The sequence below is a fragment of the Rhagoletis pomonella genome, unplaced genomic scaffold (assembly GCF_013731165.1).
Source record: "Rhagoletis pomonella isolate Grant_MI unplaced genomic scaffold, Rhpom_1.0 Rhpom_scaffold_00008, whole genome shotgun sequence".
Taxonomy (NCBI): Eukaryota; Metazoa; Arthropoda; class Insecta; order Diptera; family Tephritidae; genus Rhagoletis; species Rhagoletis pomonella.
The window spans coordinates 35132686-35154534 of NW_023458562.1; the positions used below are offsets into that span (position 1 = coordinate 35132686).

Here is a 21849-nt window from a genome sequence, read left to right on the forward strand (position 1 = left end):
TCGATTATTTGGAAATTATGATTACTCAAAAGTTCAGTTACTCGAGTAATCAAGATTTTTGATTAACCAAAAAAAAAAATATTTGAGTAATTTGCTTTATGATTAATCAACATTTCGAGTAAAATGAGTAATCAACATTTCAACTCTTTACATATGTATGAAGTAGTTAAAGTTCCTTGATACTTTGAAAACAACGTTTCTGTTTTCAAAAATTAAAACGAAAATTTTTTTCATATACAGAATGTAAAAAAGAAAATAAGCATTTTCCAAAGTAAACTCTTTTAACGAGCAAAATTATTTTTTTGAGTAATCATATTTCAAGTAACTCGGTTAATCATAGTTTTGAGTAATCAAAATCTTGATTACTCGAGTAATTGATTAACCGAATAGTTGATTAACCAACTTGCTCGAGTAATCGAATAATCGCACTGCCCTAATTTTAATAAATTTTTTTTTGTAGAATGTTTGAAACTTTGACTTTTATTATTTTGGTTGTTGAAACGACTATGTTTTCATAAAAAAGCTAAAATTACATAAAAGGTTATTAAATTGTCAAAATTTGTCAATATATCGCGCTACTGTTTTCGTGAAAAGTGTTGTACATATTAATATATGTATGTATGTACACTTTGTTATATTTTGTTCTGTAAGGTTATATTTTCCCAATAATTTTTGTGATAATTCATTAAAACAGTGAAATACTTCATAATATTGTTCCATTTGCTAAAATAAATATAGAAAAATGGGGTACCAGTATGTAATAAAAAACATTCTAATATTCAATAAGTATTGTATACATATACATATATATTTTATAGAGCAAAAGGTACCTATTATTGGCACATTGACCTGCATTTAGGCAAATTTTTTTTTTTTTGGAAAAATTAGGCACAATTTAAAATTTTGATTTTCCATCACTGCTATGAATACGCCTCCATTGCGTTAAATATAGTTTTTTAAAGAGCATAAGGACCTACCTAAAAAACGATCGATATTACCGCTACAGCAACAACAACATAGTATCGATAGCGCCATCGATAGTTTGCCACCACTAGTGCTAACGTTGGTGGGGGGTTATTTTTGATGATGCGTTTCGAGCTTTTTTTCTTGCAGTTGCTTTTAATCAGATTTAAAATTTTTTCAGTTTCATTTAATTATGGAATTTAATGTTTGCATTCTTTGTATATGTATGTATGTGCATAAAGCATGAGGTAAAGCATATTGAAAGGCAGTAGCAGAGGAGCAGATTTGATTTTATGCATAAATTGTAATTTTTATTTAGTATATTTTAATTTAAAATGTTAAATTTGGTTCAACGTTTTTGGAGTTGAAATAAACAACAAAATAAATGTAGTTTGTTTTTGCTCTGGTGTGCCTTGTGCCAATTGCCTTGGATAGTGGAGTAAGAACTAAAAGGTTATGGAACCGAATTTGAAACTTTTTCATAAAAATAAAAAGTGTCGCTGCCTTTGTAGTGCAAGGAAAACCTTTATTTGATTTTTAGGTAAATTAAAATATGTCGCTGCGTTAGCAGTGCATCGAAGGAAAAAAGAGTAAATTTTATAAACTGTTAAGTTATATTAGATGAGGTTATAAATAACATCGGATTTTGAGAATAAAAAGACATGGTGCAATTCCAACTGCAAATCCCACACCATGTCCACAATATGCTGAACAGCTCTAGAGAATTTAAGTGGCATGTATGTACCAAAGCATTTAAGTAACTCTGTGAATAAAAATGCAATTTATTTTATTTTTATTTTTATTTTTATTTTTTTTTCGATTATGTAGTTTATTGGTTGGATATAAAACAATCATATAGAACACATGTTTATACGGCTGTGTATGCGTGTGTGTGTGTTTGTAAGTTTTCATATACATATAGTACATATTGCATATGCACGGCACACAATTACAATACATATACAGTACATAAATATATATAGTATATATATATATATATATATAGTATTTTCAAGTTATACTCGCAAGAGTTAAATATAATATACACAACAAATTAAAAATAAAATAAAAATAAATAAAACAAAATACATAGTGCAATTTTCGCACAAATATATCTATTTGCTTGTTGCATAGTGTTAATTAGGTAAGGGATGCTATGACGATAGTATTTTGAGTATGCAAATTGAATTTCGTTTTCGTTTTTGATTTTGTATACATAGAAATAAAAAAAATGTTTTTTAAAAAATTTTACACATTTAAAAATTATTCGTTTACCTGTTATTTGTATTTCGTTATGCGCATTTCAAGTAAAACTAAACTTTATTTTCTGTTTAAATGCAATATTTGTTGGCGCTTTAAACGAATAAAAATTAAATTTAGTTAGATCGCACCTTTTTTTCGTTTGCTGATTTTTTTTAGGAATTTGGGGTTTTCTCGTTTTTGCTTTTAAACATTATGTTTTTTTGTTATTCTTTCAATTGCATTACAACTAATACTATACGTAAGTTAGGCTAGTTACTAAGGGTTAAGGTTTTTTTTTTTTTTAGTTTTAGATTTACATGCGACTACCCAGCTTAGATGTTAAGTTGTTAAGTTTAAACTTAAACTATAGTTGTTTTAATGCATTTTGTGTTTGCTTTGTTTGATGCATTACTTTTATCTTACTTTTCTTTGTTATTTTAGAAGCATTTTAAATTTTGAAAATTCGTTATTTGCTTATTTATGCTGCAGCATAAAGTTGCACATACATATGTACAATTTACATGCAGCATGACTTCATTTTTGCTTGCTTTTTCAACTTTCGCCAATCGATCTTATTTAAAATTAATTTAAATAAATACTTTTTTCCTGCTGCTTAAGTGCTAATTTCTTCAACTTTTCTTATTGAATTTAATTTATGTATTTTAAAAGCCACTTTCAACTTGAATTAATTGTGCTTTTTAAAAATTTATATATATTGCAACTATTTTTCAACATTTTCCTGTTTTCTTGACAATTTTCTGCTAATTGTATATTTATGACTTTAATTTCACATTTATATTTTCTTTAGTGATGCATTGGCAATTGAAAATTTTATTTTAAGCCAATTCGTTTTTGGCGTGATTTCAAATAATTAGTTTTTGTGATCTAATTTGAGGTCATTTTTCGAACTGAAGTATAAAAATATTTAAAATATTTTTTTTTATGAATTGTTTTTGAAAAAAAAAAAAAAATTATGTAGATGGCTGTGAGTGTGTGTGTGTAGGAGCAAATCTGACGTGCGCTTTATGTAGAGTTAAACGTTTGAATTTATGTAAATATCTTTGTATGAAAACTTTAAGCTCACACTGTCGTTGATATTTTTCGCACATTTTTCTGGTTAATAAAGAAGTAAGTGAAGGAGTTCGAAGCAGGAGCTATGGTTAGTTCAAGTTAGTTTGTATGCCTTGAAAGTGAGACTCGTATGGACATTGTTTTTATGTTCATGGCATTGCCAGATGTGTTAAATACTACTCTGCTCTATTGGTCATTGGAAGAAAGTTAAGGGGATTTTCGTTGTTAATTGTATAATTTCTAAACCGAAGTATGAAAAAGTGTATGGGATAAAAAAACAAATTTTCAATAGCATCTCAGGTGACCATATTTTTTTTCGATTTCAATTTCGATCGCAATTTTTTTTTGCTTCCGTTTCCTGTTTAGCTGTTAAAGCGCTTCAAGGATTTGCATTCATTTGCTTCCGCTGCTTACGTTCGCTTCAAACAGCTTATTTACGCTCAATAAGCTGGCACGCATGCGCAGTATAATTGGCCATTTTTTCTCTTATTTTTCTTCATCTGGGTAGCTTGCACGAATCCATTAAATTGAGTTAAAGGAAATATTTTTTCTTATTTGTTGTTTTTTTTTTAGTATTAGTATGTTTGTATGTATGTATGCATGTAGTAGTAGTAGTACAATAGTAGTAATAGTTGTAGTAAATAGTATACATACATTTTTGTATCTTACGCTTAAAGGAGCAGGGGAGGAGAAAAATACATAGTATGTCATAAAAGTATGTGTATGCACATTTAAGAAGGGTTTACATATATGCGTATATTGATGTGTGCATGAGTATGATTAAGTATGTATAGTACATATGTATGTATGTAAGCATGCTGTTTACTATTGTTAGTTTGTGTACAATTGTTGTATTAGGTTATTAGCTACATATTTTGTATGTAGTATGTATGCATGTATGACGCTAGCAGTTGTGTTTAATTTTTAGTGTATCTAAAATAAATGTTTAATTTTGTTTAGGTTATGTATGACTAATATAAGCATGACTCGTATATATGTATATATATATATATATGTATGTGCGGCGTTTGCAGGCTAGTCAAGTTTGAATTTTAAATATGCTCATAGAATACATAAATTCTATTTACAAAAAGAATGCAACGCTGACGCGAAAAATACTAACGGGTTTAAAAAAACAAAATTGTTTATTAAATGTTAAAAAATAAGCCATAATTTTGCTTTAAAAGAGCCTCAAACGAAGCCTTCGAGTCGAGTTTTCTGGTTTTTAAAGATTAGGGAAATTATCTACCTTTTGAGGTTGTAGAAAATTTTCTTTAGGTTGTTAAAATATTTATTTAGGTTACACATACATTTTTTTATTTTTAAAAGTTAATATTTTTAAGTTTTAAAATATTTTAAGTTTTAAAAACGCTTTGTTTAGCGTTAAACCAAGTCCTCCCGAGATTTATGTTTTTTAAAGTTTGGGGAAATTCTCTATACCTTTGGCGAAACTAAATATTACTGTTTCTTTGAATTTATAGAGGTGAAAAATTTGGTACAATATTTTATATCGCTTTTGTAATGAAAAAATGAATTTTTGTGACATTACTTGTAATTTTCCATTCCCTTTGAGGTTATACGAATTTTTTTAGGCTATGAAACTTTCCTAAATTTTAAAAATACTTGAAAATTAGTTGCAAAAATTAGCGTTCAATTTTTGTATTAATTTAAAATTTTTCTTGTAATATTTGGACCCTATTATGAGTTGCATTCGATTTTCGACTGTGGTCGAAAGTGCTGAGCGAACGAATTTTCATTTGGTATTATGGCGCTCATTCGATGAAGAATAGCGCTATTGTGAATTTCGCTCGTTTAGGTTGTTCACAATAGTATATTTTTCACCGCTGAGAAGCTTTGTTTACAAATCGAGCAAACTAAATACGGTGCTTATACATATTTATGTAAATTTGTTCTAATTAAAATGAAGTCAAAAAGAAAGCAATTTTATAAAAACGTGGTAAAATGAGTACAACGAGTTCTGGTTCAACGATTCGTCAGAGGATGAGAGCTTAGTAAACTGGCCAGGAGTAGCAAATACTCTCTTAAACATTTAAGTTTATTAGTCTTTCGAATATATTTTGATATAAAATATATTTAAGAAATTTGTCTACGGATTCATTAAAAAGTTCCGACCATCTAAAGAGGCGTTTGTGAGCCAAATCTATTTAAAATATTTTAAAACTATCAACAGCGCTACGATTTTGTTCTCAGAGATCATGCCAACAGAGCATTGGGATTTTCTTTCACAAGTAAAACCAGCCTTTCGAGCTTGTGTTTAGTATTCACGATGTTAGAACTGCATGAAATTAATAAAAATTGTTTAAAATTAGTGTCTAGCCGCCAAAATGTAAGAAAACATATACAAAATCATACATTTTTCACAATTTTCTAACACTTCGTTACACCATCGAAAGCAAAATTCTGTTCGACAGAAAATTCGATACTCAACGAAAATTTCGACACGCCTGCATAGCTCATAATACGAATTTCACTTTCGATCTTCGATCTTCGATAGCCAGCGAAGATCGAAAATCGAATGCAGCTCATAATAAGGGCCATTTTTTTGTAAAATTTACAATAACTTCAAATATAATATTTTCGTTTGTTTAAAAAAAAATCAAATTTTTTTTGTATAAGATTAAAAAAAAAAATCTGCCGAACAAGACGCATTTAAAGCTTAAAATTTTTTTAAAACTCAAAAATTATAGGTTTTAAAGGCGCTTTGTTCTTCGCATTTAAAGCTTAAAATTTTTTAAATCTCGAAAATTATAGGTTTTAAAGCCGCTTTGTTCTTCGCAAAATTAACTATTTTTTCATAATTTTTTCTTAGTTTTATACCAAGTTTTTATGCTAATTTGTAATAAAAGCATAACTATTTGAAAAAAAATGACGCCTGCAATTCTACAACCGCGCACACTCGTTTTTTTTTCGCTACATAGTGTTAGTGTTTTTTATATAGTAATCAGTATTAAAAGCTTCTTCATTATTGCTATGAAATTGTGTGATTTCAGGAAAATAGTTTAAAAAAAATCGCTACGTTGCTCATGCTTAAGTTTTTGTTTTTGTTCTTGCATTTGTTCGTGTTTGTGTTGTATTGCTGTTGTTCTTGTTCTTGTTTTTGTTTTGCTTGTTGTTTTTGCTGCTGCTGCTGATGATGATGTTGTAGCTGTTGTACTTGTTGTTGTGTGGATGAACCGGGTGGGTATTCAATTGTAATTGCCGACATTTTCACAAATAAATAATATTCGCCGTACAATCGAATACCCTTGCTGTACTACCAATGCATCAAGCGTATCTGATCGAGTATTCGTTGCTTGAAAAATGTACCCAACATTCCGAACACCGTCGAAATCGCCGCTATGCCCATCATGGCCTGCATGATGCAATGTATGCCCGATAATTCCTCTTCGCTTGGCTTCTGGCGATAGCGTTGCCGATAATGTCGGCGGCCTTCGTATTCGCGCAAGCGTTGCAGCCGTTCGAGTTCCTCATCGAAGTGTGGTATGATCGCTAAATTGACTACTTCGGTTTTGGCCAGCACCTCTTCGTTGGCTATTGTATTCAATTTGTTATTACTATTGTTCGCCTCGCCATCCATGCTGCCACCATTAGTGTGGTGATTAGCGCTGCTGCCTGCCGCAGACGCCTGTTGTTGTTGATTGTGGTATTGATGTTCTTTATGCCGCGAACGTTCGTCCAGCATTGTATTGTCGCGACTAAAATCGAAATCGAAGTTTCGCGTTTTCATCGATGTTGGATATTCGGCTAAATTGACTTTTGTTAGGAAGTGTAGTGTCGTTGTATCGATTGCGCGGTCGATTGATGTGCCAGCTAGTGAGCGTGGATCGCCGACCGATTCGGCGCCGGCGCCCGCAGCATTTGGTGGCGTAGTGGGAATGTCTTTGATGCGGAATTGCTTGAACTGATTCTTCTTTATGCCGAGCACCTCGGAGAGTGGGCGATTTATCATGGGCAGTACGGAATCGGTGGGGCGTATGATGAATGAGGAGCCGCCTGCACCAGCGGCTGGCGTTTCGGCATCGGTGTCGGGATTTTGAATGGCGGCTTTCTGTGTCTCATCTGTTGGGTTGGCTGTATTGGTTTTGCGTAAATTCGTTTGTAATCGATCGCTGCTGCTGCTATTGCTGTCATTGTCCAGGTCGTAGTCGTCTTCCGACTCGTCGGCCGACTCGTCTTCGCTGCCATCGTTGTTCGGAAAATCAGGCGTATCTTTAGAAATTGTACCACTGCCAGTTGCTTTATTGTCCGTAAAGTCGTTTTTATTATTATTATTATTAAATTTATGTGTTAAATTGCGTATCGGCTCGTATTTGGAATTCTCCGAATCGCCGCGATAAAGCAGTGCAACCTTGCCATCGGGTGTCAAGACTGGCGTAATTTTCGGATGAGATGATGCTAAGCGATGACTGCTCTCAGGATCTGGCGACAGTGCATCAAAGTCGGTGAACGAGCTTGTCTTTTTGTCGCCAAGTGTATCCTGTTTTTTAATGTTGCCGTTGCTGTTGCCATCCTCATTTGTCGGCGTTTGTTGATAAACAATGCCGACCTTGCCCAGCGGTGTTGAGATTATTTTAATTGCGTCATTCGTATTCTTACGGAAATATCGATTGCTCGATTTAGTATGTTTCGAATTAAAATAACCATCACCTTCTTGACGGTCGGCATCATCGTTAACACCGAGACGGATGGCTACATCATCGTCAACGTTGTCATCATCATCGTCGTGGACACCATCATCGCTATCATCATCATCGTCATCATCATCATCGTTGGCAAAATTGCCGCTGCCTTCGCGCGAATCGGCTACGCCCCTATTCGTATGTTCCGATTGCAGATTTTGCTGTTTTCTCCGATATTTCTCTAGGTAATCTAATCTAAATCTACTATTTTTGTACCTATTTGTGTCGGTTCGCCTGTAGGCGCCGCCACCACTAGCGCCACTGCCCTCCTCGTTCATGAAGCCCTTATCGTTGTCATTTACACTGCCACCACGTTGCTTCTCCACAATAATGGCAATACGTTCGTCATCCTCGTCAAAACCCATATCTTCCTCCTCCTCCTCGTCAACGTTCGCTGTGGCGATGCTCGCAGTGTGCGTAATGCTTTTCGCTCGCAATACGTCCGGCATATGTTTCACAGCTTCGTTTTCATCGCCCACCAGCGATTGCACCAGACCCTTTGCCTCCGGCAACGATTCGAATGCGCGGTCTTGTATGTGCGCTTGCGCTGTTGCATCAGCTGAAGACGCTTCCACATCGAAATCTTCGTCGTCTTCATCATCATACGCATCCTCATCGCCCTCACCGTCCTTTTCATCTTCATCTCCTTCGTCACCGTCATCGTATTCATCGTCCCAACCATCATCGCTCTCTCCACTGGGATTCAATTGCATACGCTCCTGCGCTCCTGTTGCTGTGCTGTGCTCATCAGTCTCATAACTTGGACCTTCATCCACCAATATGCCACCACCACCTGTTACCCTCAACCCGCCGGCTGTTGTTTGCCTTAATTCCTCCTCCGCATTGTACATAATGTCATCGCGTTCGTGTGGTCTCACCGGTTCTACTTTCAACCCACTATTTGTGATATTGATGCTCCGCACTCTTTCACTCTCTACAATCTCATCCGCAGTCTTTTTCTCTTGCGCGACCATCATTTTTCTCCCCGTTTTAGTGTTGTTATTGTTAGTGTTACTATTGAATATTAGTAAATCTTTCGTGTTGCTACAGTTAAATATACATTCATTATCGTTGCTATAACTAGAGCTAGTACTTAAATTACTGTTATTATTATTATTATTATTAAAATTATTACTACTATGCTGTCCTAAATTTAAATCTAAGCTAACTTTGTGCAATTGGGTAGTCGCATCTTCCAGTCAGTAGCATTTCTTTGTACATCCACATTTACGCACGATATCTAAATTTTTGATATATTTGCGATTATTGCTGCACACCATGCGAACCTGTGAAATACGTACATAGATAAAATATTGACATCAGTAATTGCTTCAGTTTTGCTTTAAAAATTTGATAATTATTTTATAGTATGCTTCTAGTAAGGTAGTTGAAAGTAAAGGCAGTGTCACACGATTGTACATTTGTACAGATTTGTACATATTTTATATTGGACGGTACAGTACAGCAAAATTCTATTGAAAAAGTTGAACAAATTGTTTTTCGTGATTGGGAGAAGGAAAAGTATTTGTGCATTCACACGTTTAGGGTACGATTTGCACCTCCGTGACAGTTTCCTATCTAGGAGCAGGACCGAGAACTTGACCTTGTCAGAAAATCGAACACCTCCAATGGAAGGAATAGTTGCAATGGGGTTCGTGTACTTTCTAAGGAATAATGCTAGTACGGACCTGCTAGGATTGACGACGAGGCCGCTGTTAGCCGCCAGTTAGTAAGGTTAGATAACCTTGGGTCAGATAAAATGGGAGGGTGGTGGGGGCGCTTGTTTCCAAAAGCCCACTCATAACGAAAACTCGATTCTCTACTGATAACTATTGCCAATCTCTTTGAAGGATAATATAAGCATAAAAGTTCGCGGCTGAAGCCTTTAAACATCTTTATATTAGTCAAAGAAAACTGGGGCCATGAGCGATAGGGAAGAAGGAATCCCAGGTAAAGCCTCAATTCTCTTTTAGTTTTAGTCGACTCAATAAAAATGTATAAACCAGTCACCTACTTGACTACTTTTACAAAGATTACTGTAAATATTTTGTATGGGGAATGTAATTGAGCTTCAAATAAAAAAACCTATTTCGAATTGGTAATTACAGAGATAAGGCAACTCAATTGCACCCTTAACCTAAATCTATTAACCCCACTTAATTTTATACTAAACTTGCACCACCTTTTTTTTTATTTGTTTTTGATAGAAACAAAATGTTTTCCTTCAATTCAATATTGTCGATCCAAACCTCAAAAACTCATGCTGTTTCGGTTTATTTACTGTACGCTTTGTGAGGTTAGAAAGAAATATGGAATCCACTAAAGGGTACCGACTTTATTGGATTCATCGGGCCAAAACTGTTAAGAGTTGACTAGTTCGGTTTTTTTGTATATACGTATTTATATCAAAGAGAAACAAGCAAGTTTTAAGAAAAAAATAATAATAATGATCCAATTTCCGGATCTAAACCAAATTACTATGGGACCATCTCTGAGGTACTACTTTCCTCTAAAAAATAATTATAGAAATCTGTTAACATGGTCCAAAGTTATGCGGTAACGTACTTAAAAAATATATATATACATATATTACGATGAATCGATAACCTCTTTCTTTTCTTGAAGTCGGTTAAAAAGAGCTAACCTTTGAATTTTGTTGTCCTGTAATATTTTGAATAGAACTGCTCTTACCTTTCGTCTCCGTACAATTTTCGCGGCACAGCACTGATTTCCGCAACCGCCCACACATTTCGCATATTTGAGTGGCTGACGCGATCGACAATCGTTTTCGGTATAATATTCGCGTACCTGTTCCTTTCGACAAGTGGAGGTTACTGAAAATTTAAAAAATAGAGATGAGTAAATTAAAAAAGGCAAAAAGGTTTTTTTTTGTTTTTTTAAGAAAGAAAGGAAGGGTTTTAAGAAATAGAATAGTCTTAATACAAATATTTAAATATATAAAATACCTATAAATATATAAAATACAGTGTAGGTACGCTAAAATGATACAAAAAAACGCCGAGACACGTAAACTTAATTTTGGATCGTAGATAACGGATCTGTACATCGGTTTTCTAGATCAGGTAATTTTTCAAAGATATTTACATTTAAAGTTTGCATTGATTGAAAAAAATCCAACTTTAGCCTGGAAAATGTTACTCATGCACTATGTACGAATATGTACGAGTACGGCTAGGTATGACGTGGCGTATGGGTAACATTATTTCGTGCTCATATTTCAACAACAAATTATTGCACATTTTCGTTTGACCATTCAAAACTTGAACAAGAAAGAAAGAACAAGCTTTACTACAAATGGAAAAAATACAATTTTTTTCCTTGGTGAAGTTTGACTTTATTTCATACAAATGAAAAATCTTATGCTGGATTTCCACTAGGCATTAAATGGCAAAAATTACATAGTTGGGCATTCAAAAATAATCGTGTCATTACGTTAAAAAATTGTCATTAAGTTCATTTCCACATGGAATTTTTTTAAATGGCATACATATTTCTGTCATTTCAATGCGCAGTGGAAATTCGGCATTAGAAAATGACCTAATCTGGATAAATGGCATACAGATTTATAATCTACGACCCAATATTAAGTTTTCGTGTTTCGGCGCTTTTTGTTTCAAATTAGAGATTGAAATAAAATATTTTACATAAATATGAACAATCAAGCTAAAGTTTCAAGTTCTCCAGATATGTAAGAGATGCAGTTATTTATTATAGAATTCAATATTAAAAAAAAAATCAGCATGCAATACCAAGTATTTTAATAAAATGATTTTAATGAATGTGGTTTTGCATAGTATGTGTATGTTAATACTTATGCTCATGAAAACCACTAAACGTTGTATGAATGAAGAATATGATTAATACCAGTTATTGATGCGGGCTCTGTTGTGCCCTCACCTTGTTCGCAGTAGCGGCCCTTCTGACCCTGCTTGCACTTGCATTGATAGCCGTCGCGGTATGTGGAATTAGGCACACAGCGGCTGCCGCGGCGACACTTGTGATTTTCGCAAGGATCCACCTGGGTGTATACAAATGTAAAATGTTAGGTATGCATTTCTAATTTTAAATTCAATTCCCGACTTTTCTACGTACCTCTTTGATGTGCGGTGTTTCGTCCATAAAGTCCTGTTCGTCATCCTCCGCCGCTTCACCTTCAAGCAATGCACAGCCGGGTGTAATCTTTTGCTGCCTTGCTGCATTTTCAAAGTCAACCAGCTTGCGATTTATCCACACCTCCTTCATGCAGCCCTTGAAGCTGGTCAAATTCCGAATTTGCCAATTCTTATACGCCTGCTGTCCCGGTTCTGGTGGCAAGCCGCCCAAAAACATTGGTGTAGTCAATTTGAGAAAATCATTGGAGCCTTCATTTATAATCGATCTTGCCAGTCCGCGATCGACGCGCAATGTGAAATTTTTCTTAATAGCCAACAACTCCACGCAATGATATTTACCATCGGCCACCATTTCGAAGCTATACATTGTGGAGACTGGATAATTGCCCACATCATAGCTTACGCGTATGCGTCCATTGAACAATTCAACAGCTATGTGCGCATCCTGTCCATCATACATCAGTATGCCATTTTGCTCTGAACTGCTAAAAACGATCGTTACATTCGCATCTGGCTTGGTGCGCAAAGGCTCCATTTCCACAAAGGAATTGTTATGCACAAAGCTAATGCTCGTCAAGTATTCGCACCACTTGCCGGTGTAACCAGGATGACATTTGCACAAGTAATCGGAGCCCGAGGGGTTCGGCTGGAAGCAAACGCCATGTTTGCATTCGTGATTCTGGCAAGGTGATGTCTGCGGATACATCATCGAGACCATATTGTGACCCTCACAGTATTTGCCCGTGAAATCATCCGGACACTTGCACACATAATCGTTGATGCCATCTATGCAGGTGCCGCCATTTTGGCAAATATGATTCTGGCAATCGTCAATGTTTTGTGTGCAATTGATGCCATGGAAACCGGCCATGCACTCGCAGGTGTAGTGCGTAAAGTGGTCGTGACACTTGGCGCCATTTGCACATGGATTGAATTCGTCACTGCAAAAATTGATCTTTGTGTCGCAGTATTGGCCTGTTGGGAGAGAGAAAAAAAATGTGCATACTTATATCTAAGTAGTGAGCTACCACCTTCAAGCCATACATACCAGTAAAACCCGGTTGACATTCACACGTATACGATTCCACACCATCCACACAGGTTGCATTATTCTGACACTTGGTCTCACCCAGGCAATCGTCAATGTTCGTTTCACAACGCGCTCCAGTATAGCCAGGCGCACATTGACAGCTGAAACGTCCCTCTTCCAGCACAGTGCAGGTGGCATTGTTGCGGCATGGATTGCCATAGCAGGCGTCGATCATGAATTCACAATGTTTACCGTGATAGCCCGGCTGGCAGAGGCATTGGTAGTCGCGCTGTGGCAGTGGTATGCATTGTGCCTTGTTCTCGCATGGATGCGTATAGCAGGCGTCACATTTGGCCATTATCTCATTGCTAACTTTGCCTTTGCACATAAAATTGTGTGAGGGCGTCGAGAGTATCAGTTTGTCTTTCATGTAATCGGGTTCGGCGCAACGTGCTATACCCGGCTCCACATAGTCCAATTTGATCCAGTCTGAGAACCATTTGAGCGAGCAATCGCAGTAGAGTGGATTGCTGCCAAGCGCACTGTAGACATGGAAAGGAAGTGGTTTGTGGTATATGAATTTACGGTAATTACAAAGTTCACTTACATGTGTGTTAGCGATTTCATGTCTTCGAATGAACCTTCCGGCAGCATTGATATACGATTGCCATGCAACGAGAGTACACGCAGATTTTGCAGACCGGCTAAGGCGTAGCGTTGCAGACATTGCAAGTTGTTATACGAAATGATGCTGAAATTAAGAAAACCATTGAAGTCAGATATCACACTCGCAAAAGTAGAAAATTTTGGATAAAATGCTAGGTGTCTATCGGTGCTCGCTGATCTAAAAAGAAGCCAAACGCAGTCTTATGAAGTATTCTTTACGTGACATTTCCATTGATCGATCTTGTAACGTAAATGCGAATATATGTATCTGAGCAGGTCGAAATAGAATGAAGGGTCCTTCTATGAGAGAAACGACTTGGAAATTACTTCAAGTATCTCAGCTAATAGAGAATAGTCATCAATAGTCATAGATCCTTAGCGGGGCCTTAGTTACTTGCGACCTCTTAAAATTGCGCTCATAACAAAGTTCTTCGGCTATACTGAAAGTTCAAATGAGATTGGAAGATTAAAAAAGACTTGTCAAGAAAGTGAATGATTCTTCAGGCCTAAAAAGTGAACCTTCATGGGAGACCCTACTTAGCGCATTTTTTTTTTGCACTCCAAACTTCAATCGCGATTTATCAAAACCTGCCGAAAGTAACATACGATAATCTTTTATCCAGGCAACGATTTGGTGGAGCTTATGACAAAGCTTTTTTGGTCTCGACCCTAATACGATTTTATAACCGTATAAGAAGAAGAAATGTACGGCGCAATAAAAACTCATTGTTAAAAGGACAAAAGCGCCTTATGTTGCGCCCGACTAGATGCACATTCATTTAAATCCCTGCATTGTGCAAAATCTTCACTATCGCTGCTAGAAAAAAATTAAATGTTATTTATTGCTTCTACTTACAGCGTCGACAGATTCGTCAGGTTGGCGAAGGTGTAATTAGAGAGGAACGTGATTTGATTGTTGCTCAAATCTCTGTAACGAAAAAAAGAAAGCAAAAAAATAAAAATATGAAGAAAAAATGGCCGAAACAAAAAGCACGAATTAGTAACATAAGTTTTCAAAAGCGAGATGCGCTTTTTGTTTTTACTGCACATTCAATCTTCTTCGCTTCTTTCTGCCCCATTCACCCACTCATACATACATACATACTCATCATCCTTCAACTTTGCTGCACTTACAATCTCGTCAAGGATTTCAAATGTCGTATCCGATCTAAATGTATCATTGTTATTTCATTCGATTCCAGATATAACTCGGACGTTTCCGCCGGTATGCCACGTGGTATCTCTTTTAATTGATTGCGCGAACAACGTACTACGGTGCCGGTGCAAGTGCAGGCGGGCGGACAGTAGCCATCGCCCAAACAGCCTTCATTGTTGTCGGATGTGCATTTGAACTCGTTATGTGGCAGATCCTTAATTTGCATATCACGTACTTTCGAGGGGGCAGCACAACGTGCCGCACCGCCGATCAGACCCTTCTTTCGTAGCCACTCGGAAAACCAGGCCAAATGACAGTTGCAATTGAATGGATTGGCAGCCAAGTTTCTATGGAAAAAATAGGAAAGTGGAAAATAGTGTAAAGTGTGAATTGAAATGTTGGCATTTATAGGTATGAATGTATTGTATGTATTATGAGTGCATTTCTATGCATATGTATGTATGTATGTGTAAGTTTGCATAGAGATGTGGAAATGCAAATAAGTAAGGGGAAAAAACTGTGGAAAAAAGTCAAGTGGTGGAAATGAATTGTCGTAGTGGTTTTTAGAGTGCAATATTGGTAAAGTCTGATAGGTACATTACGGTGGTCCTTAAATGTAGGAAGAAAATTTGTACAACATTGAGGTTGTTCACACTTGCCTGGTTATCTGGTTAAAAATTATTTTGGTGTAGTGTATTTTATTGTTGTAAACTGAATGAAAAACATCACCACATAACCTGATAACCGGGTAAGCGTGAACGACCTAATTTTAAATTTTTTGAGCCCATAGAAGAATCTGGCCTTTGACTCTTGGCGACACGCCTTAACCGACTCCAATCGTAACCAAAATTTCAATGTGATATCTTCGACTATGGTTTCGACTATCCATTTTGGGTATTATATGAAAAAAAAATTAGTTTTAATTTTTTTAGTCTCTATAGAGGAATATGTACTTTGCCCCCTGTGCGACACGTCTTAACCTTCTCCAATCGGGGTCAAAATTTATATGTGATATCTGTGACGTGGTATTACCGATTAAGGGGTGAGACTGTAAAAATCGATCATTTGATTTTAAGAACCACCCTAAGGTACATATGTACATATGCACGTACATATGTATGTATGTACTAACGTACATATGTGGTTTAAGTCGTGTTGGGATGTTCTATTGTATTTTACGGTTTTGGTACTAAAGCATGTAGCTAGCTTTTATTGCTCCTGTGGCTACAGTGTTACACAGAAGTATATACGCATCGAAGTAAATTTAAGAGCATAAATAGGGCTGGTAGTTTGAATATTTGAATCAAAATCAGAATATTCGGATAACAAAATGGAACGGACACTGGATATCCGGATAAAAAATTAAGAGATATGAACTGAATATCCGGATAAAGAAATGACGTAATATTAATCGGATATCCGGATATTCGGATTTTAGTAACAAAAAAAAACTTTTTAACACAAATTTTTTGCATTTACATTTTACATATAACTGTTAGCCTGGTGAGAACTCGGTGAACTCTTCAGCTACATATTTCCTACCAAAAGTGATTCAAGCCTAGCCAAACAAAAATTTAAAAAATAAAGTAGGGCTTGAATAATAACAGAGTTTGGCTGTAGAGAAAATCTCAGGCTTTGAAATGAGACAAAAAAAAAACGCCGAAACACTTGAACTTAAATTTGGGTTGTAGACTATGGATCTGTATACCGTTTTTTCAGAACAGGTAATTTTCCCAAGATATTTTCATTCTTATAAAAAAATCAAACTTTAACAAGGTAAAAATTAAAAAATACCAAATTTTTTTCATTTATATTAAAGGCATTTTAGCTTCCATATAGTGTAATTTAATTATTCGGAATCAGCCGCTGATCACCTCGGATAGGTATTTTTTGAGCTTTCTGTACATTTGTTTATTGACGCGTGCAGAGAAAAAGCTTTGCCTATCGCTGATATAAAACATATAAAAAGCTCTAATAAGCTTCTCCCGCAAGATAAGTTTTAGATATGCCTCCTTTAGGGACAGCGCAAGTGATTCCAAATGAAAAGACACAAACTAATCTGCTTAAAAATATGTTGATTGGATAAGATAAGACAAGACTTTAAGAAATTTAAGATCGCAACAATTTTAGAATCTGTCGCAATTTAAATCAATTTGCGCCTCCGAATATGCTACACTTAGTAAAACACGGCAATAGTATTGCACAGGTTTCCTTCACTGACAATTGTGAAACTGTGAGCTGTGTCTGCACTACCCTCCACACTACTTAGTATTTTAGACAAATTCATTGCTTACTAACGTTTTTACTTATACATACATATCTGTATGAGTGAAATGAAAGTCTGAGTATGGACTCCTATATTCAATCATCTACCAACATTCGAAGGAAACTTTTATAGAGGTTTACACGGTTGTTTATATGTAAAGTCGTAGAAATTTAAATACTCGTATGCACATAGAAGTACACGTATTGTAGTTAGTTGTGCACTGAGGAAGAGCAGAGTGTTTGAAGGTATTGTATGCGATGAGTAGCTGTTTCATTGTGCAAATCAAATTAGGGTGATTCTGTGCGTCAAGTGCTTCCATACATACTAATATATACACCAACATACATACATACATAGTATGTAGGCACTAAGGTACACTTGTATGTATGTAGATACTAAAGTACTAAACATTTTTACGTAATAGGAAAAATTCACTCGCATGCTTTGTAGATTTACTTCAAGCTACCCAATCAGCCAGATGAATATATCATACGATCTGCGCTGAGGACTATGCTGTATGCCCTCCTCTATGCGAACAATGTATGGGGATTTTTTCGCTGCAGGTGATCAACGAGTCTCCTATACCCCAGAGCCCTTTTGACGAGCCTATAGATGACCGGTGCTTGGGCAAAGGGCTTCAATGGGACACACTGCATAAAGCCACCTAACAAAACCGACGTTCCGCTTCGGGAATTCTCGTTGTCAAGCCACCTTGCAGATAACGGAGGACTCGGTCCTGAAGTCCTCCTTTATGAATGTGGAAGAGAGCTATTATTCCTAATTTCGACATCAAATTGTACAGAAAATCGCAGGTTTCCTAAGTGCCTACAAACGGGGAAGGAAGCTGCAGTAATGACACCGAGGAAAATCAAGACGTGCGGAGCCTGGACGCCGAGGTAGCAAACGATCGGCAGATCGTAGGAAAAATACAAAGATTAAAATGAGAAAAAAAGTCAAAAATTGCAAGAGCCAATGGATCCAAGATGCATTGGCCAAAGTAACGCCACAGGTGAATCGGAATAACCCAGTTTCGCAGTGGAGCTATGTAGTAATTGAAAGCCGAGGTATCCTATCATGGCGCTGAGCGAGAAATATGAAGTGTGAAATATGAAAAAGGAGTATGAAGAGAGAAAGATTCTACAGAAGATATTCAGCAAATCAAAATACAGCGGTTTCTAGGCCATCTTGTACGAATGGATGCAAATGCTTCAGCCCTGACGGTATTCGATGCGGTACCCGCTGGTGGTAGTAGAGGAAGAGGAAGGCCTTCTCTGTGTTGGAAGAATCAGGCATTTCACGGCGTTTCTAATAGGCGCCAGCAAGCGAAAAGAAGGAATGGCTGCTATGTTGAACTCGGCCGAAATCGCTTAAGTGATTATAGCGGCAATCAAAAATAAAGAAAAGACGAGCCCACAAGATAGCCAACAACAGTCTCGATAGACAAGTGACCCAGATCTATATGGGGCTGTAGACTATCACCCCAGCTGAGTCCCTGAAATTCTTTGGGGAATTTTCATGCTGTTACAACAACAACAATGAAATACTTTTAAAAACGACTCGCCTATAAGTCTCTTGAAGACTCTCAGCAAGATGCTTAGAATTAACAATTCTTCCGCGATCAAAAAAGATTTTGGTCGTCGTTTCCGATTGAAATTTCCTGAATAGCGGATAGCGGAGGATTCATTTACAATTGAAAATGTTTGCTGGGTATGCAGTATGTACGTATATGCATGGACATTAGGGTGGCCCAAAAAGAAATAGTATAGAAAATGGAAAAATCGGAGTTTGGAAGTCAGTTAATATTTAACCGTGCCGCCGGCGCTTTAAAGTGATCCATATATTTTATATGGGGGGAAAAATTCGTTGAATTGTTATAAACTAAAAATTACGGATTTCCGTATTCTCGATATTTTCCAGTTCTGGGGGGGGTGGCTGGAAAAAAATGAACCACCCTAATGCACATAAATATGTATCTATCATTCACTTGTACCTACTGCGCGTCGCCTGAGCTTGGCACTTAAATCATCGAATCGACAAAAGCAACACAAAGGGAAGTGTAGCAGCAGCAGCAGCAGCAGCATCAACATATTGCAAGTCGATCACAGCAATAGGAGCTGTAACATCAGCCCTTGGGGGTGGTATGAGAAGTCTGGACATGGTAATAATGTACACAAGGTGGTAACATCAGTACCAGGCTATTTGTCGTTATCGCAGTAGGCACGATGGTGCTGCATATCAGAGTGCACATATGACCATAGAGAATATGGAACATGCACTCATACATACATACACATATGTGCATCCACCTCTCCTCTGTCTGTCTGTCTGTCTGTCTGTCTATTGTGGCGACCATAAATTGGAGTTCAATTAAATTACTTGTTCTTTTACGCTTCCAACGCACTCTACTAGCGCGGTATTTTCAATTTCAGTTTGAGTAAACAGTACAACTGAATTATGTACATACACACATACATACATTTATTCTAAATAGGAGCATGTGCATTTTTTCTGCGTTTGCACCCGGTAGCGTTACTTGAGTATATGTATGTACATATAAAAGCGGTGAGTGCACGAGCGTGCGTATGCTGTGAAGTTCAGCCATAACAATCAAACCCATTAACCCCATTTCTTTGATAAAAACTTCTCCGTACGCAATTTACTCAATTTATACAATGAAGAAGCAATTAATTACGCATTTGGTACGATAAATATGAATGTGTCTATAAACTACATACATATGTACATACCTACATACTTAGTTATACGTATAGATTTTTTTTTGAAATCTCACTGCGTTCTACTCAATAAATAAATGCCTACAAACATATTTACTAGATACAAAGTGATCTATAGAAATGTCTGTATGTTTGCAACAACTCTTTTACAAAATGCACTAAATATGCCAGTGCCTGTTGAATTTTAGCTGCACTTGCCGCAAAGTTTTTGTATGTACTTTCGTATGCATATGTGTGTATGCTTTCGCTGATGTGCAGGATGTATGGACCATAACATAATTTTGTGGCAAACAGAATTTTCAGTAATTTATCTAATTTCTGTGTGTATATATACATATGTACTTACAGCGAGGTGAGCGATGACAGGAATTCAAATGAACCAGGCATCACACAAGAAATTTGATTGTTATAAAGATTCCTGAAAAGATTAATGAAACGTCAATGGAGAAAACAAATGAATTGAAATTGTATTACAATTGATTTAAAGTGGCAGAGTGATTATTAAGTTTAATTATACATATGTATGTACATTAGATTGCATCACTCCCCATATAAAAAAAAAAAATCAGTACTTTGTTTCCATTGGAATTATAAAATCTATTATATTTTAAGACATCCACCAAAATATTTCGGAAAAATATTAAGATTTACGTGAGCTGAACCGATTTGAAAATACCTCCAAAAATGGAGCTTTTTATGAATAAAAATAGTTTCTTAAAGATTAAAAAAAAAATCCCCTCAAATGACAACGGTTACGCTTAAAAAATTTGCTTAATAATAAAAAAACAAAAATTTTTAAATGTTCAAAGAAATCGTATTAATGAGGTTTTTGACGCTGTTTTTTAACTTTTTTCAAAGAATGGTATAAGAAAAACTTGAATAACTGTACCTAAACTATTCCGATTTAGACTTGTGAGGTATCATTGGAAATGAATTTTCTCACTTTACTTCTTTGCTAATAAAGTCATTAAAAGCATGAAAAAGAAAGGTAGGAGAACGAGCGTCTTTCCGAGTTGAATTAAGATGTGTTGATATTTGAAAAAAAAAAATATTGGGACATAAATGACTTTTTTTGCACAGAAATAAAAATAGTGGGAAAATGCCTTTCTACTGAGACCCCTTAAGTCTAAATCAGAATAGTTTTAGAAGGAAAAACCGCAACTTTTTTTTGGTGATGCAGTCTAATGTACATATATACAATGCCAGCCATTTGAATGGCGCCCCCTTATGATTGACAGTTTTCCTTTTGTTTATTTAATATTCATAATTTTCTATAAAACCATAGCATATTCTATAACAAAACCCACGAAAATTCGTTTTTCAAACTTTATACAAAATTTAAAATAGATAATTCAAAATATTTGCAAACTTAATTTTTTTTTTGAGTATGCAGTTTTGTATCCCATGCATGTTTTGAATTTTTTTTTATGAGACAACTTCATGACGAATAAGTATGTACCAAAAATACCTACTATTTGCCATTTCATGTACATATGTAGTATATTACTTATGTGATTCGTCGTAATATTTAAAAAATTACTTAAATTAATTATCATAACCTCCCCCGCCTCTAGTACTTACAGTGTTTTCAGTTGATGTAAACCCAAAAACATTTTATTCGAAATCTCTCGAATTTTATTTTCAGCCATAACTAATTCTTGTATGCGATTTGCACCCTCAAAGGCATTCGGTTCAATGCCGGTTATATGATTGCGTCGCAAATCGAGTTTAACCAGATGTGGCAGACGTCCAAAGAGACCATCGGATTTGATGCGCCCCAGCTCATTGTCGTTTAAGAGTCTGCAAGCGTGAAAGAAAGAGTGAAAGCATAAATGAAATGAGTAAAATGGAAAAAATGCCAACATTTTAGGTCAATTAAATCAATGC

General features: G+C 35.8%; 1 protein-coding gene across 1 annotated transcript in view; it reads right to left on the minus strand.

Moving 5' to 3' along the window:
- Nucleotides 1-6223: 6223 nt before the first annotated feature.
- The window catches only part of LOC118744724 (protein slit), a 78542-nt gene continuing 62916 nt past the window's right edge, over nucleotides 6224-21849 (minus strand). Inside the window, 10 exon segments of the mRNA XM_036477955.1 lie at nucleotides 6224-9262; nucleotides 10668-10810; nucleotides 11862-12015; nucleotides 12090-13084; nucleotides 13158-13681; nucleotides 13747-13890; nucleotides 14662-14733; nucleotides 14940-15308; nucleotides 20309-20380; nucleotides 21544-21762. Coding sequence (XP_036333848.1) covers nucleotides 6551-9262; nucleotides 10668-10810; nucleotides 11862-12015; nucleotides 12090-13084; nucleotides 13158-13681; nucleotides 13747-13890; nucleotides 14662-14733; nucleotides 14940-15308; nucleotides 20309-20380; nucleotides 21544-21762 — 5404 coding nt within the window. The 3' untranslated portion in view covers nucleotides 6224-6550.